Raw genomic sequence first — 18,419 nt, forward strand, 5'->3', positions numbered from 1 at the left:
CAATAACGAATAAATAAATAAAACTGGGAAGAAAAAGTCTGTTCCAAGTTAAGGATGCCAGAGATATGTTCTATAGTCTTTTTCTTGGCAAATCTCCCTTTTCTGTATAACCTGTCTAAAATAACATTTATTTTTATAACATGCCGAGCACACAACTGGATACAAGAGAGCTCTAGCAGATTTTAGTGGTACTAAAATTTTAAGATTCAGCATATGCCAATGCTGAACAATCCTATTCATAGAAGCACGGAACACAATAAATTAGGGATTTCAGAAATTCAATTTTTTTATTTTTTAGAAGCATATAAACGAAATAAACAAAATTTAAACGGAGACCAATGAAAACACAAACCTGACTAGTAAAAGCTGCGGTGTTTTGGAACTTTTACTTTCCATTATTTGCAGAAATTTTAACTTACAAAATCTTTAACGGATCTATTCTCAATTCTAATCTACAATTATAAAAATCAAAAGGATATTATTTTCTGAAACTGTCTCCTCTTTGTCCTGTCTGATTTCTTCCATTTAGGCTCTTCAAATCATTACCTTCTCTAGATTAAAAAAGAGAATCATTGCATGAAAAGGGAATAGACCAGCCTCTTCTTCAGGGATCTTAGCGTCCAATACAGGTAACCCATCCTAATCAGCACTTAATAATACATAACCAACGCACAATGCACATGAGCCCTGCACCAGCACCAGGTTCGAGGGTCGTTTGAAAAGTCCGTGCAAAAATAAAAACTACTTAGTTTTTTGGGGTAAACCTTTTTTATTTTTCAACATAGTCTCCTTTTAGGTTTATACACTTCGTCCAACGCTGCTCTAGTTTGTTGATCCCTTCCGAATAATAGGATTTGTCCAAGTCTGAAAAATAGCCATTCGTTTCTGCAATCACCTCCTCGTTTGAATAAAATCTTTTTCCCGCCAGCCATTTCTTCATATTGGGGAACAAATAGTAGTCCGAGGGAGCCAAGTCTGGAGAATAGGGGGGATGTGAAATGAGTTGGAACCCTATTTCCATTAATTTTGCGACCACAATTGCTGAGGTGTGAGCTGGTGCGTTGTCGTGATGGAAAAGGACTTTTTTGTGGGCCAATCGTGGGCGTTTTTCTTGCAGCTCGGTTTTCAAACGGTCTAATAACGATGAATAATATGCACCTGTAATAGTTTTACCCTTTTCCAGATAGTCGATGAGGATTATTCCTTGCGAATCCCAAAAGGCAGTCGCCATAATCTTTCCGGCCGAAGGAACTGTCTTCGCCTTTTTTGGCGCAGATTCCCCCTTGGTAAACCATTGTTTAGATTGTTCTTTGGTCTCAGGAGTGTAGTGATGTATCCATGTTTCATCCACAGTGACGAAACGAAGCTTAAAGTCCTGCGGATTCTTCTGGAACAGCTGCAAACCGTCCTTGCAACACTTCACACGATTTCGTTTTGGTCAAGCGTGAGCAATCGCGGCACCCATCTTGCGGATAGCTTTGTCATGTCCAAATGTTGATGCAAAATATTATGTACCCGTTCATTCGAGATGCCCACAGCACTAGCAATCTCACGCACCTTCACTCTTCTGTCATCCATCACCATATCATGGATTTTATCAATGATTTCTGGAGTAGTAACCTCAACAGGGCGTCCAGAAAGTTCAGCGTCACTTATGCCCATATGGCCACTCCGAAAATTTTGAAACCACTTATAAACTGTTCTAATCGAAGGTGCAGAGTCACCATAATGTTTATCAAGCTTCTCTTTAGTCTCCTCAGGCGTTTTGCCTTTCATAAAGTAGTGTTTAATCAACACACGAAATTCTTTTTCGTCCATTTTTTTGAAAATCACTCGACTTCCTCGATTCAAACCAATGCCAAACACAAAGAAATAGACCGATCTGGCTGAAACTTGGTGTGTGTTCTTCCAAGAGATGCTACTAACTAAACATAACCTCGATACGCGCCAGTGGTGCTATCTCTCTGACTTTGCACGGACTTTTCAAACGATCCTCGTAGTTGATCTATGCAACTAGTGAGATAAACTCAAGCTACTAACTAACCTAACACTAATTCATACTGTATTCTAAATACAAAAACAGTAGCACTTAATGAAGCCACATGTTTTTGGGGACGCACTGGATTTGGCTATTATTATCCAATCAGTTATCCCAGACTGGTCTGTAATTTATAAGATGAGAAACTTATTTTTATAAGTAAGTTAACCAATATAATAACAATAATAGTTACCGAAGTTGGAGTATTTCGAAGAGCAGATTTAGGTGGATTAACTGTAGCATAATCTTGTTGGCCACTACCGCCTCTAGATCTTAAAGAACCGTAACCACCGGTTCGGCTGCCAGGGGATATAGAATTTTGTAGGTCCGCTAAAAGAGCGTCTGTAACAAAACAAAAAATTATCGATTTATTTCAAGTAACAGAAAAAAAAGAACAAAATTGATATCAATCAAAATAAATAAAATGTAAAAAAAAGGCTGAGAATAACAGCTTGGCAGGTTATAACTACTAACAGCAGCATTATATATACATCTTTTTTTTTGCTTTTGAAATAGTTATAAAGCAAGAACAAATTATTAGTAATAAATATCTAAAGTCCGAGCTAAACAAACATATACATAAAAAAAGAAGAAGTAAATATATAATTTCTGCACCATTTAGCGCCTTCCCAGAGATACAAAACCACTTTTATTTTAATCAATGATAGATTATTACAAAATGGCTAATAATAGAAATGGAAAAAACATGTAAACCAATGATAATATTATCTGGCCCTGGTTCTTTTAATTTTAGAATCTAAAGCTAAATATAAGTGTAGCTTTATTTTTTATGAGCTCCTTTTAAAAAGAGGAGCTCATTTTTTTTTCTTTCTTTTTAAGTTAAGAAGTTTTTGGTTAATTTATTTTGCCAATCTCTCTCTATTCTAAGAGTGTTTTTAGGCCGTCTTAAAGTGATTTTTATTTCGGTTAAATTGATATCCGAGTGGTCAAATAAATTTACAGAAACACTGAAAGTGGCAGTAGATGAGGGGGAAATGTATTTTAAATCGGCAAAACGGGATAATTTTTTTATACTTCAATTAAGCAAATTTTTTTTCTATAAAATAGTTAACAAAGGTTAGATAAGTTGACACTACGTAAGTTTAGCTTCTAATGTTTCAAACAAAATTACTCCATCAATGCCACTCCTGCCAACAATCCTGTTTGGGAAAATTATACTTATATTTACATCGAGTAATAGAAAATTATTGTTGCAACAATTTCTTCTATATTTCATGGAATGTCTTCTACATTTCTTTTTATGACATTCTAAGGACGGTTTTATGACCTCTCTGAAGTACTCTTCAGCGTAATGTGAAGTATTTATCAAATCTGAATATTTATTTTTTTAATGATTTAAGGCGCGTCAAAATCTAAAGTTATTAGCGCCGGGAGCTGGCTTTTTTCAGTGCACTGCCGGTCTCCGGACTGGGTTCTCTCATCACAGACAGTGAGCTGTAAGAAGCTCCTAGGAACAGAAAATATAAGGGTCAGCAGCTGGATTCGAACCTACTGAATACTGTTGGAAAAGGATTAAAATTTGTTTCAAAATTCGTTTATTTAAATAAAAAAAATGTACAATTTAGGACATGAAGATCGTGTGGAAGGAATTTGTGTGTTTTTTTTTTCATTTTAGCTCAATGAACTGCTCCAAGAATTACGTGCACCCACATATAAGATCAGCTTCTACAAGAGGGTTGTCCAGAAAGACCTAAGCCACTGCTACCCAGACGGTCTATTGTGGCACCCTACTATGGTCTACAGTGTGCAATAATTCGGGAACATCCTCTCCCAGATCTGTCTGTTTTGACTCAGAGTGAGAGGTTCATGCGGCGAGATGAGAGCTACACCCTGGGTCAAAGTAGCCCTTCACACTAAAACCAACACGTGCTACACTATTTCCCTCTTCTCCCAGCCAAAATCAACACAGGCTGTTCCCTGCTAGGCCCGAGCGTGGCAAGTGTTTGAACAAATACAAATTTAAATTGACAGTGAAAGTGAAGATTATTCTATGAAAAAAATCACCAAAGGGATAGACTTCAGGTAGAGAACTAAAAATCGGACGGGCGGGAAGATGAACAATACTTACAAGAAATGTGGTTATCTAGATTATATATTCCAGATCAATATTCTAGATCTCATCCGAGTATATAAACGAATTTGTTTAGATAGAGCTATCACGGAAAATTATACACTCTAGTTCAGTCTTCACTAACATTGCGATTCGATAAGATATATGATATGCTATTTATTCGCTCGGTTTTCCTTATTATGATATATTCTAAAGTCAAAGAATACAAATATACAAAATACAAGAAGCCTTTTTCTGTGTCTTAGCAGATAACTGTAATGAATCATCTGTTTATGCTTTCGTGTATTTTCAAAATATTTTTTTGCAAATATTAAAACAAAATTGTTAATCTATTCAAAAATTAAATCTGCTGTCTCAAAATTCATTGAAACTTGTTCAATTTGATAGTTTTTAAATCTTGTAGAAATATTATGGGCAATAATTACGAAATTTCGAAATAACCTCTAAACTTGTTGCATTTTGGACGTCGCTGCAAGAAAATACATCTGCATTCATTTTGATAGGACATAAGGTTAAAGGTATATTTAATGTTCTCATCAAATCTTCAAACACATGATAACCACATTAACAGCATCCAAAATAACTTCTACCATTTTGGCGTAAATATGTAAGGAACTTGACTGAGATAAAGAGATACAAAAGCTAAAGAGTAAGGGAGACCCAGTGCCACCTACAGTTAGTTACCACCTTGCATGTGGGCTGAACCTGTTTCTGCATTCATCCATAGAACCTCATTCCTCATGTTTATTTCAATACTTCATCTCGCACAAATATTACTACAAGAAAAATATTCTAAATTATTACCTACGTAGATATATATCGCAAAAATCATTATTTTTACAGACAGAATTGAATGTTACCTCAGTAACTGATACCGAGATAGAATATTGAAATTCAGGTCATCTTATTGGTAATTGAGTTAAGACACGCTTCAGATTAAAGTTTTGCCTAATCATTCTTAGATAATTAATAAAACAAACAATATTCTAGATTTAACATAGTGTTACAATCGAACTATGACTAACAAATCACTTATCTTCTGCAATAATATTTTGTAACAAAGAAAACTACTAAAGTTTACTAGGAATTTAAATTAATTTATTTATTACAAATAAAAAATACGACAAAATGGAAAATTTACATGAATATCTTTGGATAAATCCTCTAAAATAACTGGATACCCATTTTTAAAAAATCTCTTTCTAGCAGACTAACTAGCTCACTTCTAGCACTACGATTATGTAGATTCTGCATCATTTGGACACTTATTTCTCATAACTACCGTCCATTTAAAGACGTACTGAAGCACATAAGGGTGTACGGGAACATAACGGACCCTCTTAGAGTCTAATTATGTTCTCTACCCTGAAATGTTCTCTATAATTACGGATTATATGCATCATTTGGACACTTATTTCTCATAACTACCGTCCATTTAAAGACGTACTGAAGCACATAAGGGTGTACGGGAACATAACGGACCCTCTTAGAGTCTAATTATGTTCTCTACCCTGAAATGTTCTCTATAATTACGGATTATATGCATCATTTGGACACTTATTTCTAATAACTACCGTCCATTTAAAGACGTACTGAAGCACATAAGGGTGTACGGGAACATAACGGACCCTCTTAGAGTCTAATTATGTTCTCCACCCTGAAATGGTCTCTATAATTACGGATCATGCAGATTCTACATCATTTGGTCACTTATTTCTCATAACTACCGTCCATTTAAAGATTTACTGAAGTACACAAGGGTGTACGGGAACATATCAGACCCCCTTACGAGTCTAATTATGTTCTCCGCACTGAAATGCTCTCTATAATTACGGATTATGTAGATTCTGCATCATTTTGACACTTACTTCCACTTTTAGCACTATATTTAATTATAACTATAGTTTTATTTTTCGTTATATCGTCACCACACTGATCTGTAATACAAGTGATGTCATATCAATGATCTCAGACGTTGAGCGTCTAGTAATAACCCCCTTTGAAGACAATATAACACTGTCAAAACACTGGTGATTTTTCATTTTATTTTATAATTTTTTTTTTTTAAAGAAAACAAGATTTTAAATAACAGACTATAAGTAATTGATATTATTTATTTACAACTAACAAGGCAAAACAAATTCCAAATAATTATTAATCAATTTAGTTGAAGGCCATTTTGTGGAAATTAAAACGTTTTCTACAGTTAAGGAAAATGAAAAATTGTTAATTACAGCCTCGACATATACGTAGACTACCAAATTTGCCGCGGGTAGTCATTAATTTAACCTTCAAAATTTATATTATAACCAGCTGATAATTGCGTTCTGTTCTGCGTGGCCAATTGTAAGATCGTTAATATAGTTGTTGCTCCCACGTTTAAAGCGTTCAGTAACTAAAAGTCTGTATTTTTAACTTGTCTTAATTTCTTTTTTTTTAATTAATTTTTTTTCGTGATCTTTTTAAAAGATTGTTATACTTATCTATATCGTGTCCTACAGGAAGGCCATGGTTGAATAAGATTATATCTGGCTATATTCATTGATAAAGGAGGTGATTCTCTAGCTCATTTGCGTCAAAAAAAAAAAGGTTTCCATAACCCTTGGTCCCAGGATTCAAACCGTTTTCGAGAAATTGGAATAATTTTACATTTCATGAATTTTTTTTCTGTAAAAAATGAACTTACTCCTTTTTTCGTTTGTTCGGAGAACTGACCCTCTACTCACGTACAGGACAAAATGATTAGGACTGATAAGAAGACTACTTTTCACGTTACTCTTACTTGCCACGAAGATGACTAAGTCCCAATAGAATCGACTACCTCCATTAGAGGTAGTCTACCATAATTCCAATCAACTCGTTTATCCAAAACTGAAGCTGTTGAAACTCCACTCCACTTTAGATTCAAAAACTCCTCTGCCGTCAAATAGCCATCTACGAGCCTTCCTTTCTCTGCAGACATGGAAAACTTATAAAAACAAAAACCTTCTTTTACATTCTACTCTAGCTTCAGGGTTTTCCCCAGTAAATAAGATTTCCTTATACTATCCTAAACATCCGGCAACAATTTAGGAAGGTTACAATGTTTGGACATTGAACTTATTTTATTTTTTATGTAAGATATAATTCAAATGAAGTTTATATCATTATCTGAATAAACATGGTAGATGAATAAATATATTTGGCAAGTGTAACGCATAACCACTTTATTTATGAGATGCAATATTATTTAAAAATAATTTAAGGACATCCACTGTTTTTATCAATGAACATATACCTCACATAGTATTTGCACATCTTATTTAGCCAAATGGAAAATAAATTATCTTGTAAGTATCTTGTAGGTCACCAAAACTCATAGAGAACTAGCTGTATATCTGGACTGAGGCACGCTTTATTATTAATAGCAAGTTCAACGTTCCTTTAACTATTTATTTGGCTATTTCTGGACAGAACCAAAATGTTATATTTTGTCATATATTTTCTTCCTCGAACTTCAGCTAATATTATTAGTAAAATAGCGAATAAGTTTTCCAATTTCGTGAAATAATGCGTAAAGAACGAAGTTTTTTCAATAATTTCCTCCAGGACTAAATAGTCATAATTAATTATGGCAATAAAAGAAAGTCCTCTGGTCCATGTAAAATGAAGTTTAAAAAAAATACGAGAATTAAATGTAAATTAAGTAATGAGACTGATTTTTTTAAAAAAAATTATTAAAAAAAATTACAATTCTATATTGTTACCTTCAAAATAACTTCCTTCTGAAGCCACACAGCGCTGGAGACGTTTCTTCCACTCCTCATAGCAGTGCTCGAACTCCGATACTGGAATAGCCTTCAGCTGGTCGGTTACAGCCATTTGAATGTTTTCGACTGTCCCAAAATGAGTTCCCTTGAGGTGATTTTTCAACTTCGGGAAGAGAAAAAAAGTCACAAGGACTCAAGTCAGGCGAATAAGGAGGCTGAGGAGCCACAGGAATGTTTTTACTGGGCCAAAAACTCTGGTTTATTGAAATTCCTGTGTGACAAGGAGCATTATCATGATGCAACACCCCACTTGTTCTTGATGTTTGGTCTCACACGAATGACCCTTTTTCGAAGTGACCCTTTTTTTCAAGAACCTCTCGGTAAAAGTGTTGATTGACCGTTTGACCTTGAGGTAGAAACTCTTTGTGGACGATTCCGTGGATATCGAAAAAACAAATCTGCGTGCATTTGATCTTCGACTTCGCCATTCTTGCTTTTTTTGGGCCTTGGAGAGGTTGAAGTGTGCCACTCCATGCTCTGGCGCTTGGTTTCTGGGTCGTACTCGAAACACCCAAGACTCGTCACCAGTAATGACTCGTTCCAGAAAATGGGGGTCATTTTAAATTGAATCCAAAAAGTCAAGGCAGACAGTCGAAAACATTCAAATGGCTGTAACCGACCAGCTGAAGGCTATTCCAGTATCGGAGTTCGAGCACTGCTATGAGGAGTGGAAGAAACGTCTCCAGCGCTGTGTGGCTTCAGAAGGAAGTTATTTTGAAGGTGACAATATAGAATTGTAATTCTTTTTTGGTATAAAATTTTTTTTAAAAAATCAGTCTCATTACTTAATTTACAGACCTCGTAATAAACTATCTTCACAAAGGCAAAACAAAATTGCCCTTAAACTAAGACGTAACTCAGAATCTATTATGATAATAGATAAATGACAAATATATAAAAGAACAATCACAAGTGAATAAAAATCATCCGACCATGTAAATAAATTTGAAATTACCGGATATACATTAAATTTTATCATACTTATAATGATGTCATCTTAAAAGGAAACAATTTTCCTCCAGATTTTATTGTTATTATTTTATTTTAATAGAAGACCAAATTTGCCATCTGGTCAGTTTCCAGAAGACAATAATGATGGTAAACATAGAAAAATCTAATAATAATTTACAAGCGAATTTTTTAACAAGGAAAGAGGAAAAACGAACGGATGTCCAATTTGGGAGAAATGTAACTCTTTTAGTAGAAACCATATTTTGATTGGAAGAAACTACGATAACAATGAAAATAATTTAGTAGCAGTAAATTATTTTCCAGAGCTTACAGCATCAGAAATACGAGGAATGTAATTATTTGTTTTATTAAAAATACTTGATCAAAGGAAAAACTAAAATTAGCTAACTCATTTCCTTTCAACACCATTATTATCTAAGTAAGCACCATGGATGGACAATTAAAATGAAGCTTCTAGCTTTTTCAACAGGATAACAGTACACTCAAGTGAAGAAGATAAGATAGACAACTTTATCTGAATAAACACGAAGAGTAAAGGATACTGTGCTAAAAGTTCTTAGAAATAGTTGGGTTCTGACCTTGTAACTCATTACATCCATTCCCCACCCATTTCGAGATCTAGCACCGCCTCCACGAATTAACAACAGACGTAGAATTTCACACATATATCTTAATAATAATATTCTTTTTTATCTATTTTCACTAAAATTTGATAAAGAATATCACTTGGTAATAATGACTAACGTTAAGGTATTTTTATGGATGATTAATTTGATAAACAAACTGGTTGTAAGGAGAATATAATTTTCTACTTCGCAAAAACCATCTGTTTACTGTCATCAAATCAATAAAATTAGACATCTGGTTAACCATTCAGATATTCTCTCGTAACCATTTTTAATGATTTTAAGATAAATAACCTCCAAAAGGTACATCTACATAAAATTCCGAATCGAATGACACCTCATTCATGAAAATCGGTTCACGCGTTTAGGCGCTACGCAGTTTACAAAAAAGGTAACAACAAGAATAAGAACAATTTTTCAGCAACGTATTTCTCGAAATCTATTAAATCTGGGTTTTGACAAAAAAATTACAGCTATAAAGGAGGATTTGCTCTACATTATAAAGAAAATTTGGGAATTTTATCTTTTATAGAAAAACGAGAAAAAAAATTGTCAAAGTTGGGTGTTTTTTAAACGCTTTTTCGTGCACTTTTTTAACCATCAACCATTATACAACTGTCCTACCGGACAATTTTAATACTTCTATAAACTTATTTAATCATTTTTAACTTCATCTGTCCGGCGGGGCTCCTGTCCACCTGTCCTCTTCAACAGCAATCCTCTTCCTTGTACTGATCTGGTGCGCTACATTGGGCTCTACATAGACAAAAGACTCACGTGGAACCCACACACTAGACTTAAAAGACAAGCAATGACAAAACGTGCGAAACTGCTTTACAGACTTCTTGGACGACGCTCTAAATTGCCCATAGAACTCAAACGATTACTATACAATACCATCCTCAAGCCTATGTGGACTTACGGACTAGAGCTGTGGGGTTCAGCCAAACCAACCAACATACGGAATGTCCCAGACATTTCAGTCAAAACTCCTCCGACAGATAGCTGACGCTCCTTTCTACGGGACTAACCTCACTCTTCACACCGACCTCAACATTCCCTTCATAGACCAACTCGCCAAGACTAAATATCGAAAATTCCATACTGCTCTCTCTACTTGCTCAAATCCTCTTGTACAGTCTCTCGCCTCCTCTGACATTCCTAACAATACTCCTCGCCGACTGAATCGCCAGTGGCCCCCGCGACTTCCTTACTGTCTAACGTGATTATTCTCCTCTCTCCTACTCATATTCTCCTCCTCACATTCCCCTCTCTCCTGTAGAGAGTGCTACCGCTGGGTAGCTTCTCTCCTCCTGCTCTTCCCGCACCAGTTCAACTCATTCACCTCCTATTTACTTATTGTATATATTTATACAGATTGTAAATTACAAAATAAAATTTATTAAATTAATTAATTTAATTAAAAAAAAAATTATTTGTCGCAGCACGCCTCCCTAACTTGTAAACCAAGCTAAGAAATGTGAATCCGAAAAAGAAGAAACCAAAGCGACTTCGAGTATATCGGAAAATAAGTCGAAAATACCAGAATGTTGATTCCTTATTTAAATCAGTTCAAGAATTTTTAAAAGCAGCTCAAAAATTTGAAGAAAAAGAACAAAATAAGAATTAGTCAAAATAATTTTCTGATTACACAAACATTAATTAAGAGATATTAGCTAATTTTAGTTCTACAAAAAATATTTAACTCTTGAATTTAGCTGTTAAGTGGAGGTGAAATAATTGGGCTTTATCGATGATAGCCGATCTATTCTACAGTTAATGTAGACAATGTCCAGATTATTATCTAGACAGTTTTACCCTGACCCATATATTGACACTCTTATAAACAATATAATAATGTTATTGACGATTAATGTCCCTGCCTCTCTACTTCTCTTTAAAAATGTTATCTACACAACTTCAACATTCATAAAATCTGTAGAGATTTTTCAGCTGTTTTAATATTTAACGTGAATAGACGCGTAGAAAATATCAACTCAACATCACACCTGATGTTAATTCAAGGTTATACTTTTTTTTTTTTTTAGAATATGTTTTTTTTTGGAGCAATCTAAAGGATGTTTTGAATGGGGTACTGTGCCAAAAAAGTAAAAACTGGCTACCTGTACACTAAATGTTGTAATTTTTGATGGTTCATCGTTTTGGAATTTATTTAGGTAACTACAAATTGGGATTATTCATATAGGTTAGGTTTATCCTTATAATTGAGCGAATGTTAATTATTTTAGAATTGTTATTTGTAATTCTACAAACTATTAAAAATATGTTGATGATTATTTGTTTAAATTCAAATTAGAACCAAGGTCAATACAGAATTTTAGCTCTTATACGAACTGTCTGCCCTCCTGTAGACTTCAGATTGCACATCCTTGCCAAATTACAGTGGGTTATCTTGAAAAACCAGCTGAATCGCCAAAGAAGACACGACTACTTGTGGTCAGACGAACAAAATTGACATTTAAACAAGTTCCTGACATCGCAATTTTGAAAGATAATTGGACTTCTAGACTTCCAACTGTGTGGTTTAGCCCAGAATTTTTCAACATTTTGTTATATTGCCTTCAATCCGAAACTTCTTCGTCGATTAACCCACGGCGTTATGTATCCAACAAAACCATAGCCACCCTTTCTTTGTTACCTTCCCAAGGAATCTTATGAAGAGAGAAACGGCGGTGGCTAAGCGATTTCTAAAGCTTTAGGAGTTGGTAAATACTGTATTTGGAGAGTAACCAATGATCGAAGACTCCTCCACCTCATACGTCACTAATAATCCGCACCATTTATTTGTTGTAGGAAGATCTGCACTTTGTAAATTTAAAATATATAAATAAAATAATAAAGTAAAATTATTTAGATTAGTTTCATAGATTCTAACAAAATTTAGCGGAGAAGGCAGCAAGGTGGGCTACAACAAGCCAACTGGAAAGCCATGACCAACCAAGTTCCTGTATTAGTATACATCTGCCAACTCACCTTTTCTTCCAATCTATTTTTATTTCTAATAACCTCACATCCGCCAGTCTAGCCGTTACAGATGCAGAACCTCTCAAGCGACATATTTACTCATCTGTACAGAACATACATATTAGCCTCGTTATGAAACGACAAGGCACGTGGGTCTTACAGAGCAGCCACAGTTTTAGTTATATTAATTTAGGTGCTAAAAATACAACAAATTATGAGTATCAAAGATAGCATAGAAATTGCCACCAGGGGGATTGGAGAGGATGATCACTTTTTGGAAGTTGTTTTTCTAAAGCTAAGCTTACATCAAACAAAAAGCTTAGAACAGAAGCAGGAATTGTAATTCGTACACAGTTGGTACAGAAAATAATTATATATTCCTTAATAAGCCCATGCCTTTATGAACACGTAGTCTACATTAAAAGAACCTCTCTCAGCTGGGTTTAGTCCGGCCCTTTTATTATACATAATTAGAACAGGGGGCCCCAAACGTTTTACCCAGGAGGCCAGTTCACTGTCCCTCAGACCGTTAGAGGGCCGAACTACAAAAAAAAAACTATTTTAAAGTAAAAAACAAAAACAAAACGGGAACAAATAGAATATTTCAAATAAAGAACAAGTAAATTTAAATCACCAAACTGCCCAGTATTTCTGTGGGAATTATGGACCTGCTATTGGCTAATGAGATGGTCAATGTCCGGTTTAGTTATAGTGTTTTGCCTTTCTTCCCACTTCTGGCTGTCATTTTTCGGAGCCGTAACGCATCCGTCCCGCGTTATCAGAAGTAGTACTGTACATGAGCGACGCAACGCTTTGCGGCACCGCCACATATAGTGCTTCTCTCACTGACTACCGCCCCTTCCGGAAGTGCGGCGAGGGCTGGATAAATGTCCTCCAGGTGACCGCATGTGTGGCTCGCGGGCCGTAGTTTGGGGACCCCTGTATTAGAACGTACACAAAAGTTTTTTTTTTTAAAAAAATAAATATTTCTAGAATCGCAAACGCACAACTATCAAATCTAAAAAATGCTTTAGGTAGTAGAGAAACCAGCTTTTTTGCAATAACTGGTCAATGTATTATATAAATTGCAAAAATTCTTCAAATTCTATATCAACAGTTATAGTTTTATTATATATACACACCAATTATAATTTTATGCGCGAACATAAGGTGACATATTTATTACATAATTAAAATTAACTATGTGCAACATTTTTTTTGCGTGTTCTAATTTTATTTTTATTATTTTTTTTAATATAAAAAAATATTAGTAATTATTGGTTAAGTAATTTTTATAGCTACTTCAGCAAATATTTTGAAAATTACAGGTGTACGTATAGCTTCTATTCTCTAGATTAAAAGTCGCCAAAGTGGTCTATATAGACCCCCAGGGGTCTATTTAACGAAAGTAGGGGTCGAAGGAAAAACAATTTCGAACCCAATATAGCGAACCTTGCAAAGAAACACCAGGCACACCCATCTCATTAATTAAGAAGCAATACTGTAGTTACTTTACTTATTATTTAATAAATATTAAGGTATTTAAATTTCAACATTAGGATATTTTTCATAAAACTATTGTTACTCGATGTAAAATTACTTTTATGGGGGTCTGTTGGAGATTTCGAAAAATTATATAGGGGTCCATGATCAAAAAATGTACTGCTCTAGATGAACTATAACTACTCTTACTGCACAATGAGGAGGAATTATAGTGGTTGGATATTCAAATTTGAGTTCAGTAACTTGTATAGAGGAAGGTCAATTTTCTTCGATTTTAGATTAAATTATTAAAAATAAATACATGAATAATATAACTTAATGGAATGTCAACGTAACAGATAGCTAACGGAAGTTACCAAGAATTTTATCTGGATGTGCCAACTAACGCCACTTCTTGAAATCGTCTGATGAATCTTTTTGCTATTCTTGTTACAATATCTAGGAATTCCCCTAATTTGTCAGTAATTCTACATTAATATGTGTCTCACAAGCTTTTTTTTGTTCATTATGCAAATTAACTGAATGTTTTTCTAGGCACGTTTAATAGAATTAGCCAAACTCTCTCTATTTGCTTGCGTTCTGAATTTAATGCTAATGTTCACTTAAATTTTGCAAAGAGAAAGTTGCATTTTTTTATTTTTAAATAAATTCTTTATTACAGTGAAAATAATGCAGCAGTAAAATTCTAAAAAAATTTTAAGCCTACTATTACATATTTAGAATTTTAGCAGCAATTTAAATTTTTTTTTTGACGGACTTACTGGTCCATTTTACTCAAGAGAATTTTACCAAAATCTGGACCATTATTTACCCAAACATATTAAACTAGCGAGAGTCATAAAATTGTCTAAATTTCTAGGTTCAAATTTTTGAAACATTTTTAATACCGTTAAGTTTTTTTTTCTAAAGAATTATTAAACACAAACTGAAATTAAAAAGAGGGGTAGCTGCTGATAAGAAACGTTTGTTTAAATAAGCTGATAAACATTCAGCATACGAGGATTATCAGTTAAACAGTAGTTTATTACATCCTAGAGATAGATATTTAATGACATAATAGAGAAGTTGGAACTAGTTTAAAGGAGAAGATTAAAATATGGTTTTATTAAATTGAGAATATGTAAATGAACAGGTCAATAAAGTAACTGAATAAATAAATATGTAATGATAGTTTATAAAAAATATTTATTATTATTACTAGCAATATATATTGTAAAGATTTAGTCACAAACAACGGCTGAATAGATCACAGATAATCCTAGATACAGGAGATACTATATTACGAATATGTCTTGATATAAAATAGATTGCAAATCTTTCGTATAATTATATAGTTAAACATGTTATTTCTAAAGAGCCAATTACTTTCGCAACCAATTATTATCATTTAATATCAACAACTATAATTGGGGCTTTAAAATATAATAAATAAAAACATGATATTAGACATATTGTCGTGTTTCGTTAATTTTGTAAATTTATAATTTAGCTGTGGAAAGATCAGATAATTTTTTTAATGATGGCAATTATTGTAGCAAAGATTATACTTTTGTGTAAATGTTCCCAAAAAATTTATTCCCACTTTAATCCTTTCAAACTTGCAAAGGAAGCCACCAATAGTGGGGGAAATGGCAAACAGATTACAGTAATGGTAATAAAGGAAGATTCTATAAAACTATGGCAGATCAGTTACCTAGACAACCATGGTTTAAGGGGAACTATCACTAATAAATGGGTTGTTACGGCTATAAGCAGGCTGAGAGCGAACCACGCGGTGTGAGGATCGTATCTACACAGGATCAACAAAACGTGCTCTCTTATCTGCGTAGATTGCAATGAGGAGGAGGATTTCAAGCATATAATAATGATATGTCCACGTTTTGTGGTAGAAAGGAAACGAATGTTTGACGACTTATACAGGTATTTAGATGCACCATTTCGCTACGAAGACATAATATTCTCCACCAACATATATGTGCTTAAGTCTATAGCAGAGCTAGCAATGAAATATGAATGTATTTAAAAGTTATAGATTGAATGCAAGAAAATGATTAGAGAAGGATTACGGTGATTTTAATTTCGGTTAAGCTATAAGGATGGCAGGAATATAGAGTACTGATCCATCCATTAGTTGTAGTATATGTAAATAGTTGTATATAGTAGTGGGATGAATGTGTGAAGCGAATGTATTTATAAGTAAGAATGGAGAGTGAGTGATATTCTAGTGATAAGCACCTAGACGATGCTGGCTGTTTGGCGGAAGCCAATGCCAAACAAAAAATCCTTTCAAAATACTTGACTTTTATCAAAATTTTATTAAAACACCAGAAGAATTTATACAAGAAACATTGTGAAACAGTAATATACCAGTGGGATGCCTAAGTTTGTATCTATTAATTAGGCTTAAAGGAAAAACAATAGAAGAAAAAGCTAGGTGATGAGGTTCTTCAAGAAATAAAAGGAAAAACGAGTCAATGAAGAAATTCTATATTTAGGACCAGCCTTAAAATAAGGCCAGCAAGCAAGGTAGTGGAAGTGAACCGGCTGAAATGATAGGGGCAAGAACTAGCTTGACACTTAATGCCAAGTATGCTGGCAAAAGAGCTTTAGACGGAGGACATGGAAAGAGGGTGTTAAGAAAGGTTTAAGTTGGGCCAAGAGATCATCCATGAATGGAAGAAGTGGTGAAAAATGTTCCTCAGACGGTTCAGAGGATTGATGAAGATTAAAGTTATTAACTCTTTGCGGCCAAGTGGGTTAAAAACTGTCCCACCTTTTGCTTAGCTTTTGCTGCATGGTGGGATATATTTTAACCCACCTTGAAAAGTTGAAGTTATTCATACATACAGCTTAATATGTTATTTAAAGTTGTTCATTCAGTTGGCAGTGCTATGCACCAATGGTAAATGCGTAAATAAGTGAAATAATTTTTATATTTATTATAAACTTGACCGATAGTAAAAAATGGTGGCACCGCATACTGTTCTATTATTTGAATGCAGCTGTTATTAATTCATATATTGTTTATAAACAATTGGGTCAAAACATGGAACTTAAACATTTCAAGGAACAGTGCGCTGAAGGACAGTGGCTGTACTGTCTGCAAAGTTCCGCTTTGTTTTAGTAAAAAGTTGTGTTTGAATGACCATCATATAAAGCATTAGTTGCATAGTGGTATTATACAATACCAGTGTCCCGCACTAAAAAAGGACTATTGAAATGGTATTAATTTTTCCTTTCCTATTTTCGTATTTTGAGAGTGATGATTATTTGAGAGGGATGATTACATATGGAAAATAATGGAAATGAATGTTTATTTCCATTTTTTTTATAATAAAAGAAATTCTGCGCAACTAGGGCTTTTATTTTCTTTAAAATCGTGTGCCTCAAAGAGTTAAGCAAGATTTAAATGTAATTTGGGAAGCAATACTAAAAACCACTTTGACATAATTAAGTCACAACAATCAGTGAACTCAATGTGTACCAAAGAACCTCATTATTTTGCGGTAGAAGAATGTTGGTCTAAAGTTTCCATTGTCCTCTTCAGAATAGCTAGAAGATTAAGGAATGAGCGAAGGAGCTACTTTACTTTTAGGTTAAAGGACAGCCAGCTGTAGTTCCTCCTCCAGGACACTACCTAGGTAATGGTTTTTAGGTAAACCTGGCTTCTTTCTATCCTTTCCCACAAAACAAATCGACTCCAGTTTAAGTCCTATCTCCTGAACATCCTGTTGATAGCATGCTGGGACAATCATGCTATTCCCATGCAACGGGAAACTTCCGGCGTCTCCAAACATCATCAAGAGGAAAACCATTAGGAATTTCAACGGGATTTCTGGTACTACAAATCTTTCTCAAATTAACCAGAACTGTAGCTGAATTAATAATTACATATTTATAGTTTCGTTCTCTTAATTTATTATTATTATTACACCGAGCAATCTGTCTTTATCTCAAACAGCAGGTATATTTATAATTAAAAAAATTGGTAGACGTGACATTATCAGAAATACCGCTAGATTCCTGTGTGTAAACAGAAAGTACAAAATAGTACAGTACACCTGTACAAGCAAATATTTCTAAACAAGATGTCAACTAGGTACAACTGCTTCACATATAATAATAACTCTGGTTCTAATTTATTTCTGTTTTATTTAAATTAATATTGCTCAACTGTAAATTTATTATCCTAACTCTAACCCCTCCCCCAAAATGCTCGGTTTAATTTACAATTATAATTCAAGTACTCTTACCGACATGTGGTTGTTATAGTTCAACAAAAACTGCTCCTCTGTATTGCGGCAGGTTCGAAAATTAAATTTCCAAAATGTAGAACACGCAGTTTCCGTTAAATAAATGTATATGAAGAGTTTCTTTCGAGCTCCTCCCCCCTC

General features: G+C 34.1%; 1 protein-coding gene across 8 annotated transcripts in view; it reads right to left on the bottom strand.

Moving 5' to 3' along the window:
- Positions 1–18,419, bottom strand: part of LOC141447874 (paxillin-like) — a 144,925-nt gene that overhangs the window by 33,765 nt on the left and 92,741 nt on the right. For all 8 annotated transcript variants that reach the window (XM_074115784.1, XM_074115779.1, XM_074115783.1 and 5 more), the window contains one exon: positions 2,232–2,380. Coding sequence is in view for 6 of the 8 variants with exons in the window: in XM_074115779.1 (XP_073971880.1) it covers positions 2,232–2,380 (149 nt within the window). In the remaining 2 variants the exon portion in view is untranslated. The remainder of the gene's footprint in view (positions 1–2,231; positions 2,381–18,419) is intronic.

Source organism: Rhodnius prolixus, unplaced genomic scaffold, assembly GCF_049639745.1.
Source record: "Rhodnius prolixus isolate KJV_2025 unplaced genomic scaffold, Rpr scaffold_13, whole genome shotgun sequence".
Classification (NCBI taxonomy): Eukaryota; Metazoa; Arthropoda; class Insecta; order Hemiptera; family Reduviidae; genus Rhodnius; species Rhodnius prolixus.